The sequence below is a fragment of the Saccostrea cucullata genome, unplaced genomic scaffold (assembly GCF_032062105.1).
Source record: "Saccostrea cucullata isolate Sc308-1 unplaced genomic scaffold, CSIRO_AGI_Scuc_v1 ctg1225, whole genome shotgun sequence".
NCBI classification, from domain to species: Eukaryota; Metazoa; Mollusca; class Bivalvia; order Ostreida; family Ostreidae; genus Saccostrea; species Saccostrea cuccullata.
Genome location: NW_026923676.1, coordinates 126,838 through 152,500, shown reverse-complemented (window position 1 = coordinate 152,500; position 25,663 = coordinate 126,838). Strand labels below are relative to the sequence as shown.

Below are 25,663 nucleotides of genomic sequence, written 5' to 3'. Positions count from 1 at the left end.
TATACAGTCATAGGCTACACGACATCATAGTTGAATGGTTGAGACATCATAGCTAAGTGAAGTGAAAACATTGTAAACATGGATATTAGCAACATATCTTTAGCAGTTTTATTCTATGTCAGTATGGGTTACTTACTTCTACCTATCTTGTCTCAGGTCAAGGAAGATTTTTTTACAACACTGTCTGTCCTTCCATCACACTTTGCATTTAGCTCAGTTCAAAGCTCAGTTTCAAAGAAACTATCCAAGATATTTTCATCAAATTTCATATGCTGATAGAAATTGATGAGAGCTATGCAACTGCATCAACATTTTTTGACCTTGACCTTTCCTTTGACCTTGATCTCACTTTTCTTAAATTAGTGTTTAGCTCAGTTTTAAACATACTGTTCAAGATGGTGTTATCAAACTTCACATGTTGAAACATACTAATGAGTGCTATTCAACAGCCTCACCATTTTTGACCTTGACCTTTCTTTTGACTTTGACCTCACTTTTCTTAAATAAGTGCTTTGCTTAGTTTAAAGATACCATTCAAGATAGTGTAATCAAACTTCATATGCTGATACATACTGAAGAGAGCTATTCAACTGCGTCAACATTTTTGACCTCGACCTTTCCTTTCACCTTGACCATACTTTTCTTAAATTAGTGTTTAGCTCAGTTTTTAAGAAACCATCCCAGATATTTTTATCAAACTTTAGCTGATACATACTGATGAGAGCTATTCAACTGCATCAACATTTTTGACCTTGCCCTTTCATTTGACCTTTACCTCACTTTTATCATATTGTGTTTAAGTCAGTTTTAAAGAAATCATTCAAGATATTTTTATCAAACTTCATATCAGGGCTCAACATTAACTTTTTTTCCTACTTGTCCATTCAGACAAGTGACCAAGATATTTACTTGTCTGAACTTCAACTTCACTTGTCCGAAAAAATTTTCAATGAATGTCTTATTATGTCAACTTGAAAACAATTAAAAAATTAAATGTGCTTGATTTATTACTGTAGTTATTGATAAATAAGACAAACACATATAAAATAAAATTTTATCTAGACTTCCTGTCCTGACAACAGCATAAATGTTCGCAAGTGAATCTGTAATATCAATCAAATATATTCCAAACTCGCAAACGTCATAAGATCCATGCCATGCAATAGTATGGCTGCAATTAGTGAACATCGATCCCAATAGTGTGAACTTGCATAGTTCCTCGGATGACTCGTACCTCATGGTTTGAATGGAGCGTAGCGGAGTCAGCCGAGGATTGCCGATTGAACTTGCATAGCGATTGATATCGGGATCGAAATTCAGGTTTATGTACTGCTTCCATTTTCACTCGATAAACTTTCCAATAGTTGTTTTTTATTTTATGATTATTATTATTTGAAGACTTCTTTACATAGAAAAATCACTTGTCCAATCGGACAAGTGCCCAGCAATATTCACTTGTCAGTAATTTTTTTTCATTGGTACCGGACAAGCGGACAAGCGTTAATGTAGAGCCCTGCTTATGTTGATGCAAATTGATGAGAGATATTCAACTGCATCAGCATTTTTTACCTTTCCTTTGACCTTTACCTCACTTTTCCTAAATTATGCATGGGGTGATGTTCATATGAAATTGTATATTAATGCTAGACTCAAAACTGATCTATTGACAAAAGTAAGTAGTGAAGACGCACCATCTGGGCCCATCCCAAAAGGGGATAAATGTTTCAATTATCATGCAGGTAAGCAGTGTTTAGTGTCAAACTTCATATGCTATACATATTGATGTAAGCAATTCAACTGCATCAATAATTTAGAATTTTACCTTTTTTTGACCTTGACCTCACTGTTATCAAATTGTGTTTTAGTCAGTTTTTAATAAACCATTCATAATATTTTTTCAACTTCATATGCTGATTCATACTGATGAAAGCTTTTCAACTGCATCAACATTTTTTGACCTTGGCATTTCCTTTGACCTTGACCTCACTTTAAAGAAATTAGTGTCAAACTCCATATGCTGATATATACTTATATAAGCAATTCAACTGCATCACTATTCAAGATAATCTGATCAAATTTCATACACTAATACACATTTTCATGTTGCATTACTAATAAACCCTCGGCGGGGCATTCAATTGTCCCCCGGGGACAAGGGTGGGGCCACAGTGGGGGATCAAAGTTAAACACAGGAATACATAGGAAAAATCTTTAAAAATCTTTTTCTCAAGAACAGCAAAGCCATGAGTGGTCATAGTTATGTTAAGGCATCCTCAGGTAGCATAGATTCAAGTTTGTACAAATCATGGACCCCCAGGGGTAGGGTGGGGTCACAATAGGGGATCAAAGTTTAACAAAGGAATACAGAAGAAAATCTTTAAAAAATTTCTTCTCAAGAACAGCAAAGCACTTATTGGTCATAGTTATATTGAAGCATTCTCTTGTGTATAAATTCTTTAAACAACTTTTCCTTTTCTGGTATTATGCCAATGATCTAAGTACATATTTATGATGAAAAAATTTCAGGGCCCCTGGGTCAAGGGTACGGAGGGGGAGGGGGGCTTACATATTCTGAAAATAAATTAATGCTTTGAAACTGCTCTTTGGTTTTAATCAACCATTTATGATGAAATAAAATTTATGATAAAATTTCCAAAATTTTGAAATATGTGGCACCAGGATCAGTGGTTCTGTGGGGTGGGGTGCACAACTGGTTATAAAGTGGAAATGCATTTTCTCTTTGTTACTCTGATCTACCTCTTGGTATTAAGTAACCAGAGTAAGCATGCTAAGTGTTTAATTATGATAAGCAATGGTGCCTCTTTCAAAATTGTGAATTTCATGTCCTCTGGTTTAAAACACAAACCAAATTCAATTGTTGGAAAGTTGTTACATGATACTCAGTTGACCTATAAGGTGCCGTTGGCCTCCTGTTTTAAGGTATTTATGAATGTTAATTCTTTGCATAATGTTCCTGTTCTCATCTTTTTATCTTCAAAAGTCAATTTTAATATAGGCTCATATAAACGATGACCAAGGTTTGACAGACGAGGAAAAGCCAGTCACAACAGATAAAAAACGCAAGGGTGGCAAAAGGAAGAAGAGACACAGGAAAAAAAAGCAGGTACTGGTAATAAAAAAAATTCTCAAACGTGAGTATGGAATTATCAGCAGGATGTAATAATGATCTTGGGTATCGGGTGGGACAATCCAACTTTCACATTGGAATACTTAGGAAAGATCTTTGAAAATTTTTGAAATAAAAGCAACCCTATGATTAGTCATATTTATAAGGCAGCATTCTCAAGTAGTGCAGAATCAAATTTGTTCAAATTAGGCATACGATCACCTGAAAGTTTGAATTCCTTTGTACGTAGATGAACATGTACATAGCATAGTTGCCAACTCACCCGATTTCGTCGGGTTGCACTCAATTTTTCAACCCGTAACCCGATTATTTTTTATGATCCGCCGGGTCATGCTTTTCACTCGATTTTTGCCGAATAACCCGAAAATCTCCCGATTTCCAGATTTGGTTCGTAAATTAGGTTGCACTTTTAACTTCCATTTACAACCCAAGCTTAGATCTACCTAAACAATGCCGATGGATTAATTATCAGAGCAGGTGTAAACAATTAACTGGATGTTGTTTTGACAAATCAATGTTTGAAGTCAATTTAAAATAGCTTCCGATAGTACTAGATAGTTATCAGGGCCAGCAGGAACAAATTGAACCAGAGACATGTCTCTGATTGAACCAAGGAAAAGAGAAACAATATTTATGTACATACCAAGGAATCTTGGGAAACAACTTTCATTAGATAAAATAAAGTGATCGAAGACAATGTAGGCCTAACTGCACATTTATTACATATTGCACTAGTTAATTAATTAAGAGAGAGGAAAAATAACTTCAAAACCAAAATTGGAATACTTTCAGAAACTGAAAAGGCTTTTTTTTTTTTTAAAAATGCACACTTAATTCAGGTCAATACTGAAATATGAAAACTTCAATGCTCTTTTTTAACATGTAAAGTAAATTAAATTATATATGAATTTTTTGTCAATGTACTAAGTTAAAGCCTTTTTTAATAAAAGAATTCTCAATCCACAAATACTTATATATAATTATATATATATAATTTAAGTGGAAGAAGGACCTTTAGTTGAAAAAATACGTGTCGTTCAATTTTTTTCATATATTGTATATCCGTAATTTAATATGTCCCACATACATTAAAGCAGATATATTAATAGGGCCTAGAAAAAAAGTATGTTTGTTTCCGCTTTCAGGCTGAAAAAATATAGGGTAGGTCGGTAGGCAATTTTTTTTTTTTTGAAAATTATTTTTACTTCTTTAATCAAACCGTGTATAGAAGTAACATTAATGACAAAAGAAATGGTGTTTTCAAGCATTTCTGTGACTTAAACTTATAATAGAAAGGTGACTCAAACTTCTTTCTGTCTTGAAAAGCTTGCGAAGTTGGAGACTATAATTCCCTGGGTGAAATCTTGCACTACATGGGACAAAAGCATTAAAAAAATTTTTAGGGTCGGCACTATAAATTAGGGTCGGTCGGGAAAGTGGAAACAAACATATTTTTTTTCTAGGCCTAGGTTTCTAGACTTATTTTTGAAATATTGAGTGACAATTACTATACCCCACAGTGTATGAGTGAACGTTTGATTCTCCATGTTTTTGGGCCCATCGCTCGGTCCATAACTGAATTTTTCAACATACATAAAAAATATGTCAGCGAACATGTGTCTTTTAAAATATTTCAGAGTATAAATAGGGTTAAAAATTCGAAAAATTAAGATTCTTTTGTCACAGTGCATCTGGAGACAGAAATTTACGTACTTTTTAAGACAACTTAAACAACAAAAAAATTAATTTGCAAAAAATCCTGTCATTCAATATTTGAAAATTTATGTTGAAGTGCAAGTTCGTCATGGTATTGATTAACTGTAAAAATATTGAATGGTGAAGCTGAGCTCAATATTGCACGGAGCATGATCATGAGAAACACGTGTCATGTTTACATTTCTCGAGTACGGGAAAACCCAACTATGACGTCACACATTTCTCAAATAAGCCAAATAAGATATACCCACAGAACATTTCCATCAACATCCATGTAAAAATATTTTTTGCGTTCTGTAATTCACAGAATACCCCACCATGTACAGATCATGACCCATTTTTATGATTTTATACTACCCGTTTTTACCGTGTATGATTTTACTGCACTAAGAGATCCACTATGACGTCAACGACGCGCTGGACGTGCAGTGTAGGGAAACAGAAGAGTGGATTAATCTATTCCGTAATTTGATAATATTTGCAAGAAATTTTAAATGTTTTCAGATATTTTTATACTAGATGGTGAACGCAAACAAACAGTCAAAAAATTGTACAAGTACTGTGTTTTCAATCTTGTTTTGTACATATTATCAGAGATTATGATGTAATTAAACTGAGTCATGTGACCATACATCCTTCGTCCCCTTAATCATGGTAAATATGTCGTGAATGTCGTTACGCGTTATGACCAGATTTTTTACTTTCAAAATCTGGTCATGACCAGATTTTTTTATGCTGGAGGTTGGCAAGTATGGTACATAGATTAGTGCACTCAAGAGCCAGCTTAATCTTTCTTAATACCAGACTACAGTAAATATTTGCACATTGAACAAAAAAGCTTCAGCTTTGAATTGTACTCACATTTGTTTAAATTATACATTATCATGATTAATTTTCGCAACACCCTTATTTTGATTAGATATTTACTCCTTATTAGCAAGACAAAATTTTCACAACTGTGGTTACTGCTTTATATAATCTTAAGGAATAAAGAATATATAAAGGAATGATATTTGCATGAGCACACCCTCTTGCATAATTATGCTAAATAAAGTTCTCAGGAATAAAAAAGTAATGAATAGTATATAAAGTCATATAAAGACAAGAAGTGTAGTGCAAAAGATGCTAAAATATGATTCTTACTAAATTGCATGTATAAAATTACAGTAATTGCAAGTGAACTTTTATATATATTTTATTGATGAAGTGGAAGCCTGGAGATCAGTGCAGAGCGATTTTTTCTGAGGATGGATTGGTATATGATGCAGAGATACTCTCAGTAGATCAGTCAGCTGGGACCTGTATTGTTAGATATAGAGGGTATGGAAATGAAGAGGAACAGATTCTAGACAAACTGAGATCAGCCCCAGGTAGAAGACCACGACAACAGAAACTGTCTGCTGCAGAGGTGTGAAAAATTCTTTTGATTTTATATAAAATTTTGCTGAAGTATTGAATGATATTAAAAAGAAATCAATACCATTTATGCAATATAGTTACATATTGGGAGGTTTATTACAACTAGTAATCTAATTGTTAGAGCAGTTAGAGGCCTTTCCACCTTCTTGGGTGTTTCCGTATTATTTGGGTTTCAAAAAAGAGGGAAAACGCAAAGAAATAGATAAACTTTTACTACCAGGATTTGGAGTCAGGTCCAGTCCTCTAGAGATTTTTTATACCCCCCCCCCCCCCCCCCGCAAACGAAGTTTGGGGAGGTATATAGGAATGACCTTGTCCGTCTGTCTGTCTGCCTAGCTGTCCGTCTGTCTGTGCAAACGTGTCCGGTCCATATCTTTCTTACGGAGGGACATTAGAATCTACTACTCTACACAAAGATTGCCCATGACCTAAGGGTGTGTCATGACCTTGACCCAAGGTCATTTGGGGAAGTTCAAGGTCACTGGAAGAAAAAGTTCATAATTTGTGTCCGGTCCATATCTCTCTTATGGATAAACTTGGTAGGTTTTCATTTCACACAAAGATTGCCCATGACCCAAGGGTGTGTCATGACCTTGACCCAAGGTCATTTGGGGAAGTTCAAGGTCAATGGAAGAAAAATTTAATTATTCATGTCCTGTCTACATCTTTTTTATGGATAAACTTGGTAGGTTCTTATTTCATGCAAAGATTGCCCATGACCCAAGGGTGTGTCATGACCTTGACCCAAGGTCATTTGGGGAAATTCAAGGTCACTGGAAGAAAAAAGTTCATAATTCGTGTCCAGTCCATATCTTTCTTATGGATAAACTTGGTAGTTTCTCATTTCACGCAAAGATTGCCCATGACCTTAGGGTGTGTCATGACCTTGATCCAAGGTCATTTGGGGAAGTTCAAGGTCACTGGAAGAAAAAGTTCATAATTTGTGTCCAGTCCATATCTTTCTTATGGATAAATTTGGTATGTTCTCATTTCAAACAAAGATTGCCCTTGACCTTAGGGTGTGTCATGACCTTGACCCAAGGTCATTTGGAGAAGTTCAAGGTCACTGGAAGTAAAATTCATATTTTGTGTCTGGTCCATATCTTTCTTATGGATAAACTTGGTAGGTTCTCATTTCACACAAAGATTGCCCATGACCCAAGGGTGTGTCATGACCTTGACCCAAGGTCATTTGGGGAACTTCAAGGTCACTGGAAGAAAAATTTCATAATTCATGTGTGATACATATCTTTATTATGGAAAAACTTACCTCTGAAAAACCCAGCGGGGGGTATTTTGTCCCGTTTGGACAGTTCTAGTTTTAATTACACCTTGGAGAAACTTTGAAATGCAAAATTATGTAAACAGACCCCTTGAAATTCCAGAAATGGTATCATGTGTTTAGTAGAAGTATAAGCATCTCCTACTGACCTGTCAAACCAGGCATGGACCCTGTGTATTAAACGGGGAGAGGGTACATCCCATGGTGTAATTCAGTATAAAAACAAAAGCCAAATGATATGAAAAAAGTCTGACTCAGCAAAATATGACCCAAGGATAAGTTATACATGTATTTCCTAACAAGGTCATTATATTGAGCCTAGATTTTATAGAGTGTCCAGTTTAAACAAGGTTGTTGGAATCCCTGTAGTATCAACTTTACTTATCTATATACAGCAACATAATTGGGTACAGTCCACCAATTGTTTTCCCATAGCAATGTTCCTAATTTTCATTCAGCAGTGAGTGACCCCTCAAATCAAAGCACATCAAGTTGTCTTTCCCTAGTTAAAATCTCGAGATTTGTTTTCCGGCAAAATGTGTCTGTGTGCTGGAACCTCTGAAAATGAAAGTGAAAGTAGGGAATTTCTGACTTTTCACTGGTATTATAATGCACAAAATAATTCAACTGATCTTCAACTGATAAAACTTTTTAATAAATCTTCTTTTCGGAAACCACTTGGCCAGAAAAGCTGAAACTTATGTGGAAGCATCCAGGGGTATTGTAGATTCTAAATTGCTCGAATCATGACACATTTTAAATTATTCAAATTATGAGCCATGGGGTAAGGTGGTGTCACAATAGGTATTACAAGGGGGAAATTTGGTAAAGAACAGCATGGTCAAAGCTACTCAGGTGAGCAATATGGCCCATGGGCCTCTTGTTGAATTTTATGGCTCATATCTTTGAAAACATTTAAGGCCATTTTTTAGATACTGAGAAGTTTAGAATTATCAAACTTGTATTAAGTTGATACATATTGGGGCCTTAAAACAAATTTATCAAAAAGTATGTCACAGTGACTTACTTTTCAAATTTTGCAGGCATTTGTTTACAAATTGTTTAAAAGGCATATTTTGAATACTTTCAGAACTATGATTATCAAATTTTGTCAATTGATGCATCTTGGGTCCTTGGACAATGTCAACCAAGGTCACAGTGACCTACTTTTGAAATTTAATGGCTATATCTAAATATCTCATGTAAGTATTGGCTTGGAATCATCAAACTTTGTCAGTTGATCCATCTTGTATCTTTGAAGAACGTCAACTGAAAAGTAGGTCACAGTGACATACTTTTGAAATTTTATGCCTATATTTATTATCACAGGTAATTATTGGCTTAGAATCATTAAACTTTGAAAGTTGATGAATCTAAGGTCTTTGAAGAACATCAATCAAAGAGTAGATCACAGTGACCTTTCCAAATTGTATGGCTATATTTAAATATTTCAGGTAATTATTGGCCTAGAATCATTAAACTTTGTCAGTTGATGCAACTTGAATCTTGAACGAACATCAGCCAAAAGTAAGTAACGGTGGCTACTTTATCAGAAAGTTGGTCACAGTGGCCTACTTTTGAAATTTTATGGCTATAGATATTTAAATATATTGGTTAATTGTTTTGTTAAGAATCATCAAACTTTGTCAGCTAATGCAACTTGGGTCTGCGAAGAACTTCAACCAAAAAGTACGTCCGGTGACCTAATTTTGAAATTTAATAGCTAACGGGGGGGGGGGGGGGAGTATTTTTAAATATCTCAGGTAATTATTGGCTTAGAATCATCAAACTTTGTCAGTTGATGCATCTTAGGTCTTGAACGAACATCAGCCAAAAAGTTAGTAACGGTGGCTACTTTATCAGAAAGTTGGTCGCAGTGGCCTACTTTTGAAATTTTATGGCTATATTTAAATATATCAGTTAGGCCATAATAAAAATATTCCTAGATTCTCATCCCCGCCAGCCCCGATTTTATACCCCCGCCTCGATTTTTTAAATTTCTGTTTTTCTTCGTCTTAATTCTGATCGGGATCGGTATTCATATACCATTCTACTTTCGTTTTAAATCCTGCGAAAGTCGACATGATTTTGAAAAGATGGTAATATTGCTGTAATACATGCGTTTATACTTTAAACAAGGGTCATTGGTTGAAAAAGATTGGTGATGATGTGTAGTAAGAGATAATTGAACCTTGACTATGACTTTTATTCAGGTATTGTAGATAAAATTACACCGATTGACCAGGTCAATAAAAAAATCTGCAAAATTGAAAAAATAAAAAATATAAAATAAAAGCTGCCCGCCCGCCTCGATTTTTAAAAAAATTCGGATGAGAATCTAGCAATTTATTTATTATGGCCTTAATTGTTTTGTTTAGAATCATCAAACTTTGTCAGCTGATGCAACTTTGGTCTGTGAAGAACGTCAATAATAAGTATGTCATGTAGACATAATTTTAAAATTTAATGGCTATATTTATAAATATCTCAGGTATTTATTGGCTTCGAATCATTAAACTTTGTCAGCTAACGCATCTTGGGTCTTCAAGGAACTTCAACCAAAAAGTAGGTCACACTGACCTACTCTTGAAATTTTATGTTGTATCTTAAATTATTTCAGGTCCTATTTTGCCTAGAATCTACAATCTTTTTCAGTACAAGTATCATAGGTCCTTGGCAAATGCCAAACAAAAAGAAGGCCACAGTGACTTCTTTTTTCAAATATCATGCTTCTATTTAGATATTCAGGTCATGAATGGCTAAGTAGAATCATCAGTCTTTGTCAGTTGTCTTCAGAGAATGTCAACTGAAACATAGCTAGGTCACAGTGACCTTTTTTTTTAAAAAAAATTTGCAAATTTTAAAATATTTCAGGTACTTTTAAGCTTAGATTCATCAAACTTTGTCAACTGATGCATCTTGGGTCCTCAGAATGTGTAAATAAAAGATAGGTCATAGTGACATACTTTTGGAATTTGAAGGCATTATTTTGATATTTCAAAAAATGCAAGAATTCAGATAATCAAACTTTGTCATTTGAGGCATTTTGGGTCTCAAAGTTTGTTTAACAAAAAATAGGTGACTGTGACCTACTTTTGAAATCTGATGGCTATATCTTAATATTATTTCAAATAATAAGGGGCTTAGAATCATCACACTTTGTCAGTTGATTATCCTGGGCTTTCAGAGAGTTTTAATCGAAATGTAGGTCATGATGGCATTTGGAATTTTAAGGCTTTATTTAAATACACCGGTTACTTCAAATAGAAGTGATAGATTGTACAATTTACCAGAAGAGCGATTCAAGGCTCTCCAGGGTCTCGTGTAATGCAGAATTTTACTTTCAAAACCTAATCAAGTCGTAGCAATGTCACAGTCATTCTATAGTCTGAATTTCACAAGAACACCTTGTTAAATTTAGAAAAAATTTGAAATGCATGATTTCTATTTAACATATAGAAACTCCCATGGACAATTTTAGAGACTCATAAAATCGGAAGTACTGTTCAAATTGACATGAAACTTACATTGAAACTTGGATACATCAGCATTAATTATCTGCAATGCTCAAAATATCTTCCCAACCATAATTTATATGAAAGCATTCTTATAGTGTTGATTAAATTTGTTCAAATCATGACCCCCAATGATAGGAAGAAGCCACAATATGTGTTCTCATATACTATGGATTGATAGTCCCACCTTCTCATTCTTTAGGTTTTCATTGTGGTTATCTGGAATCAGAATCTAGGTCCTGTCAAGTTTGAGATGACCAGGTTTAATGGTACATGTACTTGATTAAAATGACCATATGAACTACATGTATATTGCAGGCTGGGAGCTTAGCAGATAGCATGGACTGGTGTGGACATAAATCAGATGCCTCCAGTAAAGATGCCAGCATTACACATGGCAGAACACATCCTCACATAACTCAGAGTGGAGGATTTCCATGGCCTGATGTACCCCCAATACCAACTTCACTTGCCCATGTAAGTTAAAATGTATTTAAAATGTGGTGTCAGAAGATAATTTTTAGGAAGTACCAAACACCCAAGAAACCAGTTTTGACTTGTATCAAAATACACAAGATAAATGAATAATTTTCAGAAAAATTGGAAATCTTGACACCTTATTAAAGAAATAAGAGACATCCTATGTATTGATCATTCTGGTGTCTGCATGTACATGGAAAAAGTGTTTGACAAATTTCTCATTTTATCACATTTAAATTGTGATCCATTTTAATCATTCTATTGATTTTTTTTGTAAAAATTCAATTGTATATCTTAAAATATAGCATATTTACATGTGCATTTAGACAAATTCACATTTATGAATACTGTAGGTGTAGTTATTAAAGCTAGCTTCATATTTAGCTGCTTTAGCACTGACAACAATGTGCTAATTCATGAATACCACTAGGAATTCGTTAATAAATACAATACACAGTACTGATGTATGAAGCATGATGTCATACATGCATCATGTAATACAAGATTAAGCAAACAAATCCATATCCAGAGATTGTACTCAATTCAAATATGCCATGTACAGTATTCTATTTTAAAGGTGCATTGACACAGATTTGATTCAGAAGTTAATATTTTCTGTATAATATTAGGACTTATATATTTTAATAGCATTTCACACAAAAATATATTAAGATTGCCACTTTTCCTTAGTGTTAAGAATAAAAGTAAAATTTGTGAGAGTGCAAGGATGTATCAATCAAACCCATCCAAGAATTTGAAGTTTCAATAACTTTAAGATCTGATGAACTAAAATTTTTAATATATTTTTGTGTGAAATGCTATTAAAGATATGTATGCCGTGTTAAACCGTATTTTTGCACAGCTGAAACCGAATAGATATTTATCAAAAATGAAGCATTCTTGCAAATTGGACGAAATATTATTCGGTATTAACAAAGTACTGGTCGGGAAAAGAACACAATATTCTCATGCATATTTATAAAGGACTGACGTTTATCCTGGATCTGCGCATGTGTGCGGGAAAAGCATCGCGAGAATCATCAGGTCGAGGCAACTATTTTTTGTGACGTCTGTTCAGTGAGGAACCAATATGACTGACAAATCGACCAATCAGCTCAATGAGTTGCATTTAATGCATTTATGGGTTACTACATAAAATACTACATGTGTTTTTCGAAAAGGCTATTTTTTTAAATCGCTCTTGAAAAGACTTGATGCATTTTCCCAAGCATTTACAAGTTTAATGCATTATATACATTATTATCTGCTAATCTCATGCTCATATTTGCATACAAATGATTAACAATGATAAAGATTAAAATTTTCCCCACTCCATTGTACAGGTCCGTTTGTTTAGAGTTTCCCGTGCTGTACTGCTAGTGAAAAGACAATTGACCGTGATTATTCCTCGGTACAAAAAGCAACCAACTCTGAGGTGTGCTCACGTATTGACACTCATGTGTTTGTAGTAAAAAAGGTAGTAGACCATCATGCTTTTCGGTTCATTCACGAAACTGGACCATTGTTTGCTATGAGCATGCGAGACCATGAATATTTCAATAAGAGGCGGTTTATTATCCGACTCGGAGAAAAAATAATTTTTACCAAATAATATTTCATAACTTTTAAAAGTAATGGAGTGGAATTGTCTTATTTGCAGAAAGTATATAACTTATATAACTTGATGAGACACCACATATATTAATTTGTTTTAAAATAAAACACTAATACGGCATATATATCTTTAAAATATATATGTCGTGATATTATACAGAAGATATTAACTTCAAATCTGTGTCCATGCACCGTTATCCTTACAGCTGATGACTCATTTCAGCTCCACTTCTTGCCACTCCGGTGACCAAACTCAAGTGATCTCTTGCTATTCATTTTCATCAGTTGTCGTGCGTTGTGCATTGTGCGTCGTGCATTAACATTTGAACATATTGAGCTTCTTCTCTGCAACAGCTCAACCAATTTCAACCAATTTTCGCATAAAGTATCTGTGGGTGAAGGGGAACAAAAATTATGAATTTCATGGTCCCTGTCCCCCTGGGACCTGATAGGTGGGGCCAAAACCTTTAAAATTAATGCAATTTTTAAAAATCTTCTTTACTCTTGGACATCAAGCAGTCAAACTGTTGGCATGATTGTAATAAGCATTGAGTCCTCTACCAAAATTGTGAAATTCATGGCACCAGAATTAGGGATTTTAGTGCTAGGGCGGGGCTAAATAGATTTTATAGTGAAAATGCATTATTTCTTTGAAAATCTTCTTCTCTGCTCCTGGATATTTAATAAAGTTACCAAGTACATAGTTATGTTGAATAAGGCGTCTCTTCCAAAATTTTGAATTTCATGGCCCCAAGGTCGGGTTCTAGTGCAAGGGCAAGGCTCTATTGATTATATAGTGAAAATGCATAAATTCTTTGAAAATCTTCTCCTCTGCTCCTGGGTATTAAACCAATGAACTATATACATATATAGTTATGATAAGCAAGAATATATCTTTGAAAATTGTGAATTTCATGCCCCAGGGTCAGGAGTTCTGGTGTTAGGGCAGGGCTCAATTGATTATATAGTGAAAATGCATACATTCTTTAAAAATCTTCTTAGGGTGGGTATTAAACCAATGAACTACATACATAGTTATGATGAGCAAGAATTTCTCTTCCAAAATTGTGAATTTCATGGCCCCTGGGTCTGGGGTTCTGGTGTTAGGGCGGGGCTCTATTGATTATGTAGTGAAAATGCATAAATTCTTTAAAAATCTCTCCTCTGTTCCTGGGTATTAAATAAACTAACCAAGTACATAGTTATGTTGAATAAGGCTGTCTCTTCCAAAATTGTGAATTTTGTGGCCCCAGGGTCAGGGGTTCTGATGTTAGGGTGGGGCTCTATCGATTTTAAAGTGAAAATGCATAAATTCTTAGAAAATCTTTTCCTTTGGTCCTGGGTATTATGCCAATGATCTAAGTACATGTTTATGATGAAGAAAGGTGCCTCTTCAAAGATGGTTAATTTCAGGGCCCCTTGGTCAAGGGTACTGGGAGGGAGGGGTACATAGTCTGAAAATAAACTTTGAAATCTGCTCTTTGGTATTAATTAACCATTAATTGATGAAATAAAATTTATGATTAAATTTCCAAAATTTTGAAATATGTGGCGCCAGGGTCAGTGGTTCCTTTGGGGTGAGGTGCACAATTGGTTGTAAAGTGGAAATGCATTTCCTCTTTGTTACCCTGATGATCTACCTCTGGGTATTAAGTAATCAAAGTAAGCATGCTTAGTGTATAGATATGATAAGCAATGGTGCCTCTTTCAAAATTTGGAATTTCATGGCCTCTGGTTTAAAACATGAACCAAGTTCAATTGTTGGAAAGTTGTTACATGATACTCACGTGACTAATAGAAGGTCTGTGGGTCTCTTGTTAATGCAATGTCACAAATAGCCCTTGTTTTCAAGCTTCTCACAATGAAACTTTGATGAAAAGTGGTCACATAAACTGTTATCAATTCATTAAAGATTCAATCATGAGAGAAAGTCAAGCTTTATGTCATATGATTTCTATGTTGTATGTCATAGAGTTCAGGACATTACATGTATTTATTGAACAGCCCTCGTACATGTACATAGAATTTGACTAATAAGCTTAAGATGCTATTGATCCCAGGGCTTGAATATCCTTTCTTCTTTTAGTTTATTTTGTGTTATATGAGCTGCATTTTGGAGAAATTATTTTTGCTGTTAAAATATGCTTTTATGATAAATCTGTATGAAAATTAAACCATTATGTTTGATAGGATTGATAATTATAAAGAATTATTTTTGTTTTCAGGAGAAAGATTTCTTTAAAGGCCTTATATTTTTATATAAGAAATCCAATATTGTACAGGACAACAATAACGTAGTTTTGCTTCAATCAAGCATATGAATAGTTCTGTCTGAAAAATAAAGAATAGAAGTGTATTAAAAAATTGAGGGGCAATATGAAAACCATCTCTCCTTCTGTATTTAATAATCCAGAAGTGAAAAAAAAATTAGATAAATTACACGATCAGTATGTACTGGTTCCTGCCGACAAAGCAGGTAACAACATTGTCTTTGTTTGTAAAGCTCATTATGTAAAATTGTATTTTAGAAGAACTCAGATTTAATTCTACAAGTGGTAATCCAACTTATTATACTCATAGTTCCCTTTCTAAGGAAGAAATTCATCAAAATCACATCAAACAAAGATACATGTACATAGGGGGTTCCAGTAAATGTTCAACCAAGCCTCTTTCTTTACTCCTAAGTAAGATATTAACAATTGTGAAGGAGAAACTTCAAGAGTATTGTGCAACAATGTATTCAAGAAGTGGTGTAAATCAGATGTGGATACTTAAAAATTCCAAGGAACTTTTGGACCATTTGAAATCACAAGATGTTACCAAAATCAACAGCTTAAAAACTTACAACTTTTAAACTTTATACACAACCATTCCCCACAATAAATTAAAATCCAGGCTTTTCAACATCATTGACAGCTGCTTTTTGAATAAAAATGGAACTAGTAAATTACTTACCTTGTCATTGGTCATTTGCAAAATTATTTTGTTAAAAACATTCTGATTGTACACACAAGTACTCTGAAGTTGATATCAGAAAGATACTTGAGTTTCTGATTGATGATTTCTATCTTGTTTTTGGAGACCAGGTCTTCCAACAATCTATTGGAATTCCCATGGGTACCAATTGCACCCCGTTATTAGCAGACCTATTTTTGTATTCATATGAAGCAGAATTTGTGCAAAATCTTACACGTGAAAAGAAGAAAACACTTACTGCGGCCTTCAACTGGACATTTAGATATATAATGGATGATGTACTGTCAATTAACAATGGTAATTTCCATTCTTATGTTGATACAATATATCCCGGTGAGCTTGAGATAAAAGATATTACAGAGTCTGACACATCTGTTTCATATTTGGATATTTTACTTGAAAAAGACGTTATTGGTAATCTAACAACCAAGCTCTATGATAAAAATGATGACTTTAACTTTTCTATCGTCAGCTTCCCTTACTTATGCAGCAATATACCTTCATCACCTGCATACTGGGTTTATGTATCTCAGTTGATTCGATGCTCAAGAGCATGCTTTACATATATACAGTTTCTAAAATGAGGTAAATTATTGACAATCAAAATGATGAAACAAGAATATCAACAGTCTTTTTTAAAGTCATCATTTCAAAAGTTCTATGGTTGATACAATGACCTTGTCAACAAATACAATTTTTCATTAGGTCAAATGCTGACTGATGTTTTTCATACTAATTGATCCCTTTTATGGTGTTTTAGAGTCCTTGTTTGCTCTGCTCCTATTTTGTATTGTTTTATGGACTTTTGATCCTGAATACTGTTTGTTATCTCCATATAGTTCATTATAAATTTTCTTTTTTCTGTCATTTAAATAGTTAATTACAATATCGCAACAAAAATTTCCGACATCAAACTTGCAGCTCATATTGCTTTAAATTGGAATTAATTTGTTTGTTTCTTGTTTTTTTTCTCTTTTCTTTCAAGAGTTATGACCATGCAAGATTTTATGAATGGACAGAATATGAGATTCAATGTCCGCTTTGTTTACACAGAGAAAAAAATAACAGAGATTCACAACTGTTAGAACCGGTCCTTAAAGTGTATGTGTTTATTAACAATATATCCAAAAAGTCTTGATCGCGAAAATTAATCGCCGCGAAATAGTTTACACCTGGTAAATCGCGAAATAAAAATCGTTGCGAATAAAAGTTGGTTTACAGTATGCTGTACAATAACAAAGGAGAAATAAGAAATATCGCAACAGGTGACTTTTGGTCGGCCATATTGCTGCGATTATGCCAACTGTCGATCATTGACCTCTTGTATTTGCCTAGTTTGCTTTTAAAAATCATTAAATCTTTACAAATCATACACCCATACATGGTAGAATTAAAATTAATTTTACATTAGATAGAAATACAAGACCAAAAAGTTATTCTTAAGATAGTACATGTACTGTCACGTATTTCAGTAAATAAACATGCTAATGGCAGAGTTGCGAATCTCTGTTATTTATGTCTCTGGTTTACACAAAAATAAATAAACATAAAAAATAAAATGAAATTTTTCATTGTTTTTCAGAATATCCCCTTTGTGCCACCTCCTCCTCCCCTTATAGCTGAGGATCCAGTGGATGGTGATAATGAGGTTATGTGTTCCATGTTAATGGCTTGGTACATGAGTGGATACCACACTGGCTACTATCAGGTACAATACAGGAGAAATAAAGAATGTTCTGTAGATAACTTGTTATATACAAGTTTTGGCTGTCAAAATTAATTTTTCTGCAAATAATCCAAGTATAATGTGAACAATGTAAAAGATAGATACACTGTAATTCTAATTTATTATTTTTAATTGGCAAGAAGTTCTGCAAACGAATTAACAGCTATATAGAGAACTGATTTTGTGTCCCCTAGAAGTGAAATATAACGAAATTGCCATCTTGTTTAGCAAAGTTGTATATATCTTAAGTTTTAAAATATTGAACTGATAATAATTCGGTAAGTATAAATATCTGATACTCAATTTATTCTAAACCTTTTGAACTCCAAGATAAATTTTATATTTTATTCTTACCTCAATACTTTTGTTAGGAAAAAAATTGATATAATGAATTCACTATACATACCTTAACAAATTCATTATGTGGATATAATTAATATAATCATGGCCAGGAACACTTTAAGTTCCACGACAGTGCCGTAACTGCTATTGTCAGAAACCTTTAAAGTTTAAATAGCTGAAAATGGTTCATTGTCATAAACTTACAGGTGAAGTTATGATAAAATCCATCCGTTGTCATGACTTGAGGTGACAGGTCGTGAGAAGTTTTTCATTTTTTAAGTTAAATCATTTAAACCAATGTCTGAAATTGTAATGAGGAACAGGGCTGACACCCTGTTTGGTGTTGTAAGAATTTCAGCCATTAAAATGAAGTAATAAAAGAAGAGTTTGCATTGGCGATATTTAATCCTGTTGAAATTACATGTGAATTTTATTCTGAGATATACGTTACATTTTTCGTAATTAGAATATTGTATATACCAATTGGTGCAGACAGTATCAAAACATGTTGTAAGCCTTTGTAGAAAAAGTTCAAACTAATTAATAGTGAAACTTTTGATTTATTCCAATTTATGTCCATTGTCTTGGCATTAGATATGAAAATTCAGTCTGTTGTTATCGGCCCATTGTCGCTACTATACTGTATACATCATGAAGGTCGTATGTTTTGATAAATTTCAAAAAAAGGATGAAGGGTGGAGTGGGGGAGCCAACCAGTCATAAGAATCTAAATGTATGTTATCTTCAGTTTCATTTAATGTTAAAAAGCTTTTTTTGGTCAGAAAAAAGGGCTCCAGCCTTTTTTCCTGAAAAAAAACATTTCCAAAGTGAAGAAATTAAAAGATGCGCGACTCAGTGGCCCGATTCCAATCGACAATTGCTTAAAGCTATCTCACTGTAAAAGATCCTTCTCCTTCATCGATATTTCTGTTCATTTGAATTTTTTTGATTAGACATATTTTTTTTTTTTGAAATAGTTATATATTAATATTAAGACAGAGAATGGCGTAAATTTGATTTACTGTGTCGAGTGAAATATAGAAACTTGCTAAACAATTCAGTAATTATAGTAAAGCCATCTTCGAAAAATTGGTTGCCCTCTCCCGATCGACTGACAAAAATAGCGCGACTCATTTTTTTTGGGGGGGGGGGTGTTTTTACATTCTTTCTTTTTGTTTCTCTTATCTGGTCAGCAAATATTATTGTTAAATTTTTCTGAAAAAATCCAGATTTTTCCACCTACCTATACCGACCTGTCTATATTTTCCACCTACCTATAATTTTACCCTATTCGGAAGAGGGCAAGCAAACATGTAAAAGATGGCCTGACACTCTATATTTTAAATAATTAATTTTAAAATACAGGACTAGAAATTTTAAAAAAGTATTTGTAATACATGAAAAATATGGAGATAACGAACTGTTTTCAAGCTCCAAAGTTCATTAAAAAAATACAAAATTGAAGCAGAGCAAACACGGACCTCCAAAAAATCAGAGGTGGGATCAGATGCCGTGGAGGAGTGAGCATCCTCTGCTGCCGATCAGTCCACCCGCAGTGTGCTCCTTGTCATGATCAGGAAATAACGGAAAATCCATTGACAGTTATCTTTAGACTTAGAAAGTAACACATAAATCTTAAAACATCCCCCCCGTCCGATCATTCAATTAAAATGTGCTAGTCCACCATGTACAACAAATGCAGCCCGATTTCTACCATGCATTAGGTTTATCAATGTCTTAATCTAAGCAAAATAAATATTCTTGGGCATTTTTAAATGCATGTTTTTCAGATAATGAGGTCGAATTTTCTCTAATTTGATGTAGTGTAGTAACTCTTGGACTTCCGGTCAAGGAACTTTCATTCATGCTTTTGAAACACATGAGCCCGAAAAGTCGTTATGTAGTGTATATTTGCATCTGCAACTCTCCTTTTTCTTTATTTTTGAGAATTTCCAGCATTAGCAATGAAAATGCATGCTTTCAGTCTGTTTGAGGAAATTAATAGGCATCACATCCGGAAAAGAAAGAAGGATTTTTTTTCTCGGAATTTTAGTACCATACTTTTGATTAACAGCTACAAAACCTTGAAAACCCAAAATATTGTCAAAAATTTTATTAAAATGCAATTTTTTTATGCCCCGCCATGAATATGGCCGGGGCATATAGTGTTTGTCATGTCCGTCTTCCGTCCTTCCGTCTTCCGTCACACTTTGCGTTTAGCTCTGTTCAAAGCTAAGTTTCTTTGAAACTATCCAAGATATTTTCATTAAACTTCATATGCTGATAGATATTGATGAGAGCTATGCAACTGCATCAACATTTTTTGACCCTGACCTTTCCTTTGACCTTGACCTCACTTTTCTTAAATTGGTGTTTAGCTCAGATTTGAACATACCATTCAAGTTGGTGTTATCAAACTTCACATGTTGATACAAACTTGCATGGATGATGCATCTAGAGATGAACACTACCAGACTTGCTTCTGATGCTGGATCTGACCTACATTTTCCAGATAAGTGACCAGGTTAAAGTTTTTGGAGCAGGTCCATTTCCAAGGAACTATAAGCCCTACCCAATCCAAACTTTCATGCACGATGCATCTAGGGATGAACACTACCAGACTTGCTTCGGATGCTGGATCTGACCTACATTTTCCTGATGAGTGACCAGGTTAAAGTTTTTGAAGCAGGTCCATTCCTCAGGAACTATAAGCCCTACCCAAACCAAACTTGCATGGATGATGCATATAGAGATGGACACTACCAGACTTGCTTCGGATGCTGAATCTGACCTACATTTTCATTCCCAAGTAACTTTAAGCCATACCTGAACCAAACTTGCATGGATGATGCATCTAGAGATGGACACTACCAGACTTGCTTCGGATGCTGGATCTGACCTATATTTTAATTCCCTAATAACTATAAGCCCTGCCTGAACCAAACTTGCATGGATGATGCATCTAGGGATGGACACTACCAGACTTGCTTCGGATGCTGGATCTGACCTATATTTTCATTCCCAAGTAACTATAAGCCCTGCCTGAACCAAACTTGCATGGATGATGCATCTAGGGATGGACACAACCGGACTTGCTTCGGATGCTGAATCTGACCTATATTTTCATTCCCAAGTAACTATAAGCCCTGCCTGAACCAAACTTGCATGGATGATGCATCTAGGGATGGACACTACCAGACTTGCTTCGGATGCTGAATCTAACCTATATTTTCATTCCCAAGTAACTATAAGCCCTGCCTGAACCAAACTTGCATGGATGATGCATCTAGGGATGGACACTACCAGACTTGCTTCGGATGCTGGATCTGACCTATATTTTCATTCCCAAGTAACTATAAGCCCTGCCTGAACCAAACTTGCATGGATGATGCATCTAGGGATGGACACTAACAGACTTGCTTCGGATGCTGGATCTGACCTACATTTTTATTCCTTAGTAACTATAACCCCTACCTGAACCAAACTGATCAAATTTTATACACATACGAATTTTCATGTTGCTTTACTAAATATCCTCGGCGGGGCATTCATGTCCTATGGACATATTTCTAGTTTATTTCTGTTAAGAGGGCTAAATATCAACTTCGGTATTGGAATGAAAATCATTCAACCGTTAAATTACTGAATTGGCAAAGTTAAAGATGTCCTAACTTTTTTGATACATCGTTATAACCTGTATATAACTTCCCCCCTAAAATAAGGGTGTTGCGTTTCTTTGAGTGTCAGTATATATATTTAATCATATCAATTGCATTTTATTGATAAAATAATACATGTTAAGAAAATGACACCAGACTAGAATAACTTAACATGTACTTACAACGGACTTTTTGCTTATAAGTTGCGATTTCTTAATGCAAGTTGCCTGCAAGAGGCTGTCAGTTGCCTAACACATGTAAAATGAATTTTTTCTTCATATTTTAAAATAAAAGGACCATTTTAACAAATTAAACATAAGAAATATATAATTTTCGAGCTGATGATCATAACTTCACACATGGGCATGTGATTGCCAATCAAAACTTCTCAAAATATATTGTGGGTATCAATTACATCAATCTTTGTATGGAATACTCCATGTTGTACCTGTTTCCTAAACTTTAGATTTAATGTTGAAATTGGTCAGAAACTTCGAATTTTAGGCATTATGTATAAATTCTTGGATGTTTTGAATGACAACGGATGGATTTTATTATAACCTTACCTGTATGTTCATGACAACGAACCATTTTCAGTGCTTAACTTTAAAGGTTTCTGACAATGGTACTTGTCTTGGAACTTAACGTGTTACTGGCCGTGATAATGCAATATGAGATCTTTTAGGTATTTAATAAAGGAGTTATCGAACTATTGGCTGTACATGCAAGCTTTGAATTTGTACAGCCAATTCGTGCCAATATTCACAAATTAAGTTCAATAACCCTTATGGAGTTGGATGGGGCCACAGTGTTTTATCTAAGTTTAACATAGGAATATAAGGTAAAATCTGTAAAATTTCTTTGTCATCATGTTCACAGGTGCGAGAAGGTCACTCAATATATCGGGTCTCAATAGCTCAGTTGTTAGAGCGCTGGCACGGTACGAGTCCCTTGACTTGACTTTTCACCACCTGTGACATTTGGCGCCCAACGAAATAACCCACTGTTCCCTTGGAATATGCTTCATGCATTTCCTTAACTCATAAAATTCGAGGACGAATTTCTACAAAGAGGGGGAATATGTCACCGGGTTCACAGGTGCGTGAAAGTCAGTCAATATATGGGGTCCCAATAGCTCAGTGGTTAGAGCGCTGGCACGGTATGCCAGAGGCCCTGGGTTCGAGTTCCGGTTGAGACTTGACTATTCACCACCTATGACATCTTCAAAAGAACAGCAAAGCAATGAGTGGTCATATTTATATGGAAGCATCCACAGGTTGTGTACATTCAAATTGAAATAACGACCCCCTAGCCCCTGGGGGTATGGTAAGGCCACAGTGGATGATCAAAGAAATATGTAAGCATCCTTAGCTTTTGTTCAAATAATACCCCTCAAATAATACCCCCCAACCCCCAATATGACATCCCCCTTTTAGGTGTAGATATCAGGACCACTTATACATTTAAACTTTTCAATACTGAACCGATTTTTGCTTTTTTTCTTGTCACAGTGCTCTGGTGAGCGATGTGGCCCATGGACCTCTTGTTTAATTTAAACTCTTTTTGAATAATAAGGAATGAATTCTTGCAAGTTATTATATGTCAATTTTTTGTTTGAATTTATCAGGGTCTGAAGCATGCAAGACAACCACATCATCGAGGAACATCATCATGTTCAGACTCACTCAGATAATCAAAGCACAGGATCCAGTTAAACAATTACTTTATAAGACGAGAAATAAATTTGTACCAACAGCAAATTGTTTTACTATTTAGATGATTCTATACATGAATGTACAAATGTTTATGCAAATCCTACAAGGTGCTATTGTGTCAACAGGTAATGAGGGGTCCTTTAGGGACAAAAGCGCAGAATCTTTGTTCTTTATCTGCTTTCTTCTGTCGTTGTGCATCATCCATCAAGCATTAGATTTAAACATTTTATAGAGAGGAACTAGTAAGTTGTAAGAACTTGTTTCCAATCCATTTGATTCTTTCAATGAAATATGTTCAAAACATTTTAAACCAAGGTCCCATGTTGCAGTAGATGCTGGAACGGAAAAGATCCCTCACTGCTCAATGGCTGTAAGTGCCAAGTATAGGACAAAATTTGGAGCTCTCCATCGGCAAGTGGTTGCATCTTTATGTGAGTGAAAAATTCTCGAGAGGGACCTTAAACAACAACCAAACAATTACTCAAAATGGTCCTTTTATTTTAAAATATAAAGAAAAGCTTCATGTTGAAATGTTTTAGGTAACTGACAGAATTTTGTATATTAATTTCTTTTAGAAATCGCAATTTATAAGCAAAAAGTCCGTTTTCAGTACATGTCAAGTTAATCTGGTCTGGTGGCATTTTTCTTAACGTGTAGGTTTATCAATAAAATGCAACAGAATTGATAAAAATAAATTTTATCTTGAAGAAAACGAAGCATTTTGCATAAATAGTTATATACTGCATGTAGTTGAGGGTAAAATCTTTAAAAACTTGTTTTGTTGCCCTTTCCCGGTCGACTGGCTAAAAAATGGCCCGACTTAAAAACTTTTTTAACCTCAAGGAAACAAAAAGTAGTTACTTATCTTTGGTGAATGATTATTAAGCGTTAATTGTCTTTTTACTTACCGGTATATTTTTCTAGACATCCGCAATTTTTACAATTTTCATTGGTCACTTTTTCAAGACCTAAATTTTTACGACAAGCAAGAGTTGGGCAATATGCATCACTTTCAAGATTGCGCTCTTTAAATAAACACGTAAACTTTATTCCCACTCTTTGCCTCTTTTTCAAGCTTCTCGGATCCAGCCTATTCAGGATTGTCTCACGAAGCAGAAATTTTCTCCAATAGGATCGGGTACATGTTAAAATTAAAAACATACCCAAACCGTGTGAGATAAGTGGCGGAGATGAAATTCGATCCCTACCTCCCACAGCCAAGTCGAAGTGCTCTACTGAGAAATTCCCCAAAGATCAACACAACATCATCAACTGACCCATCATTTCTTGACTCACACTATCAACTGCGTAAGATTCAACATGCCTGGGCCTACGACAAGACAACAATCTTCAAACAATTTTATTTTCCGACGGTTAGGCTACAAACCCAATGTGCCGTTAAACTAGCAACGGGATACCTCTGCGAAATCAACCTCACACCTCAAAAGAATCAAACAGTTGCCGCCACAGCCACCACTGATACTATAACAGAATCTGCTGCCTTGAATCCATTGCCTCCTCAGCATTCTCCCCTTCCACCACCCACACAAACATGAACTGTCAGATTCCTCTGGTGATATCCAACAACCTAATCATGCAGTGACTTATCAATCAACTGGACACATCATTCCTACATCACCGACCCGGTCGACATTATATGCTGCAGCTACATCTGCAAATGCTCTACCAGCACTACAACCCACAATGGTACAAGAATCATTTCAACAACCAATGATGATTCAACACACCCTACCTTCAGAGCCGCAAATGTCAACATTGCAGCAGCAAACCCTTCAACAAGCACAACCAGTGTCAGTTCAACAACCGTCTCAAGCATCACAACCTGCCACACATCAACAAACCCTACAACAAGGACCAACACCCGTGCCAGTACAGCAAACCCTTCAGCATGCTCCGCAGTCTGTGACAACTCAACAGATCTTTCCACCTGCACTGGCAACATATTTACGTCCAGACTTGCAGACAATTCAGGTTCAAGTTCCAGCTCCAACCCCATCACCACGTGCCAATATTACTTTGGAAAAGTATGATGGGAAACATCGGATTCAGT

The 25,663-nt window shown here is 34.9% G+C and overlaps 1 protein-coding gene across 1 annotated transcript in view; it reads left to right on the top strand.

Moving 5' to 3' along the window:
- LOC134264638 (survival motor neuron protein 1-like) overlaps nt 1–23,637 on the top strand; it is a 58,246-nt gene extending 34,609 nt beyond the window's left edge. Inside the window, exons 3-7 of the mRNA XM_062746913.1 lie at nt 3,017–3,124; nt 6,072–6,272; nt 11,399–11,557; nt 17,733–17,858; nt 23,505–23,637. Coding sequence (XP_062602897.1) covers nt 3,017–3,124; nt 6,072–6,272; nt 11,399–11,557; nt 17,733–17,858; nt 23,505–23,570 — 660 coding nt within the window. The 3' untranslated portion in view covers nt 23,571–23,637. The remainder of the gene's footprint in view (nt 1–3,016; nt 3,125–6,071; nt 6,273–11,398; nt 11,558–17,732; nt 17,859–23,504) is intronic.
- The last annotated feature ends 2,026 nt before the right edge of the window (nt 23,638–25,663 follow it).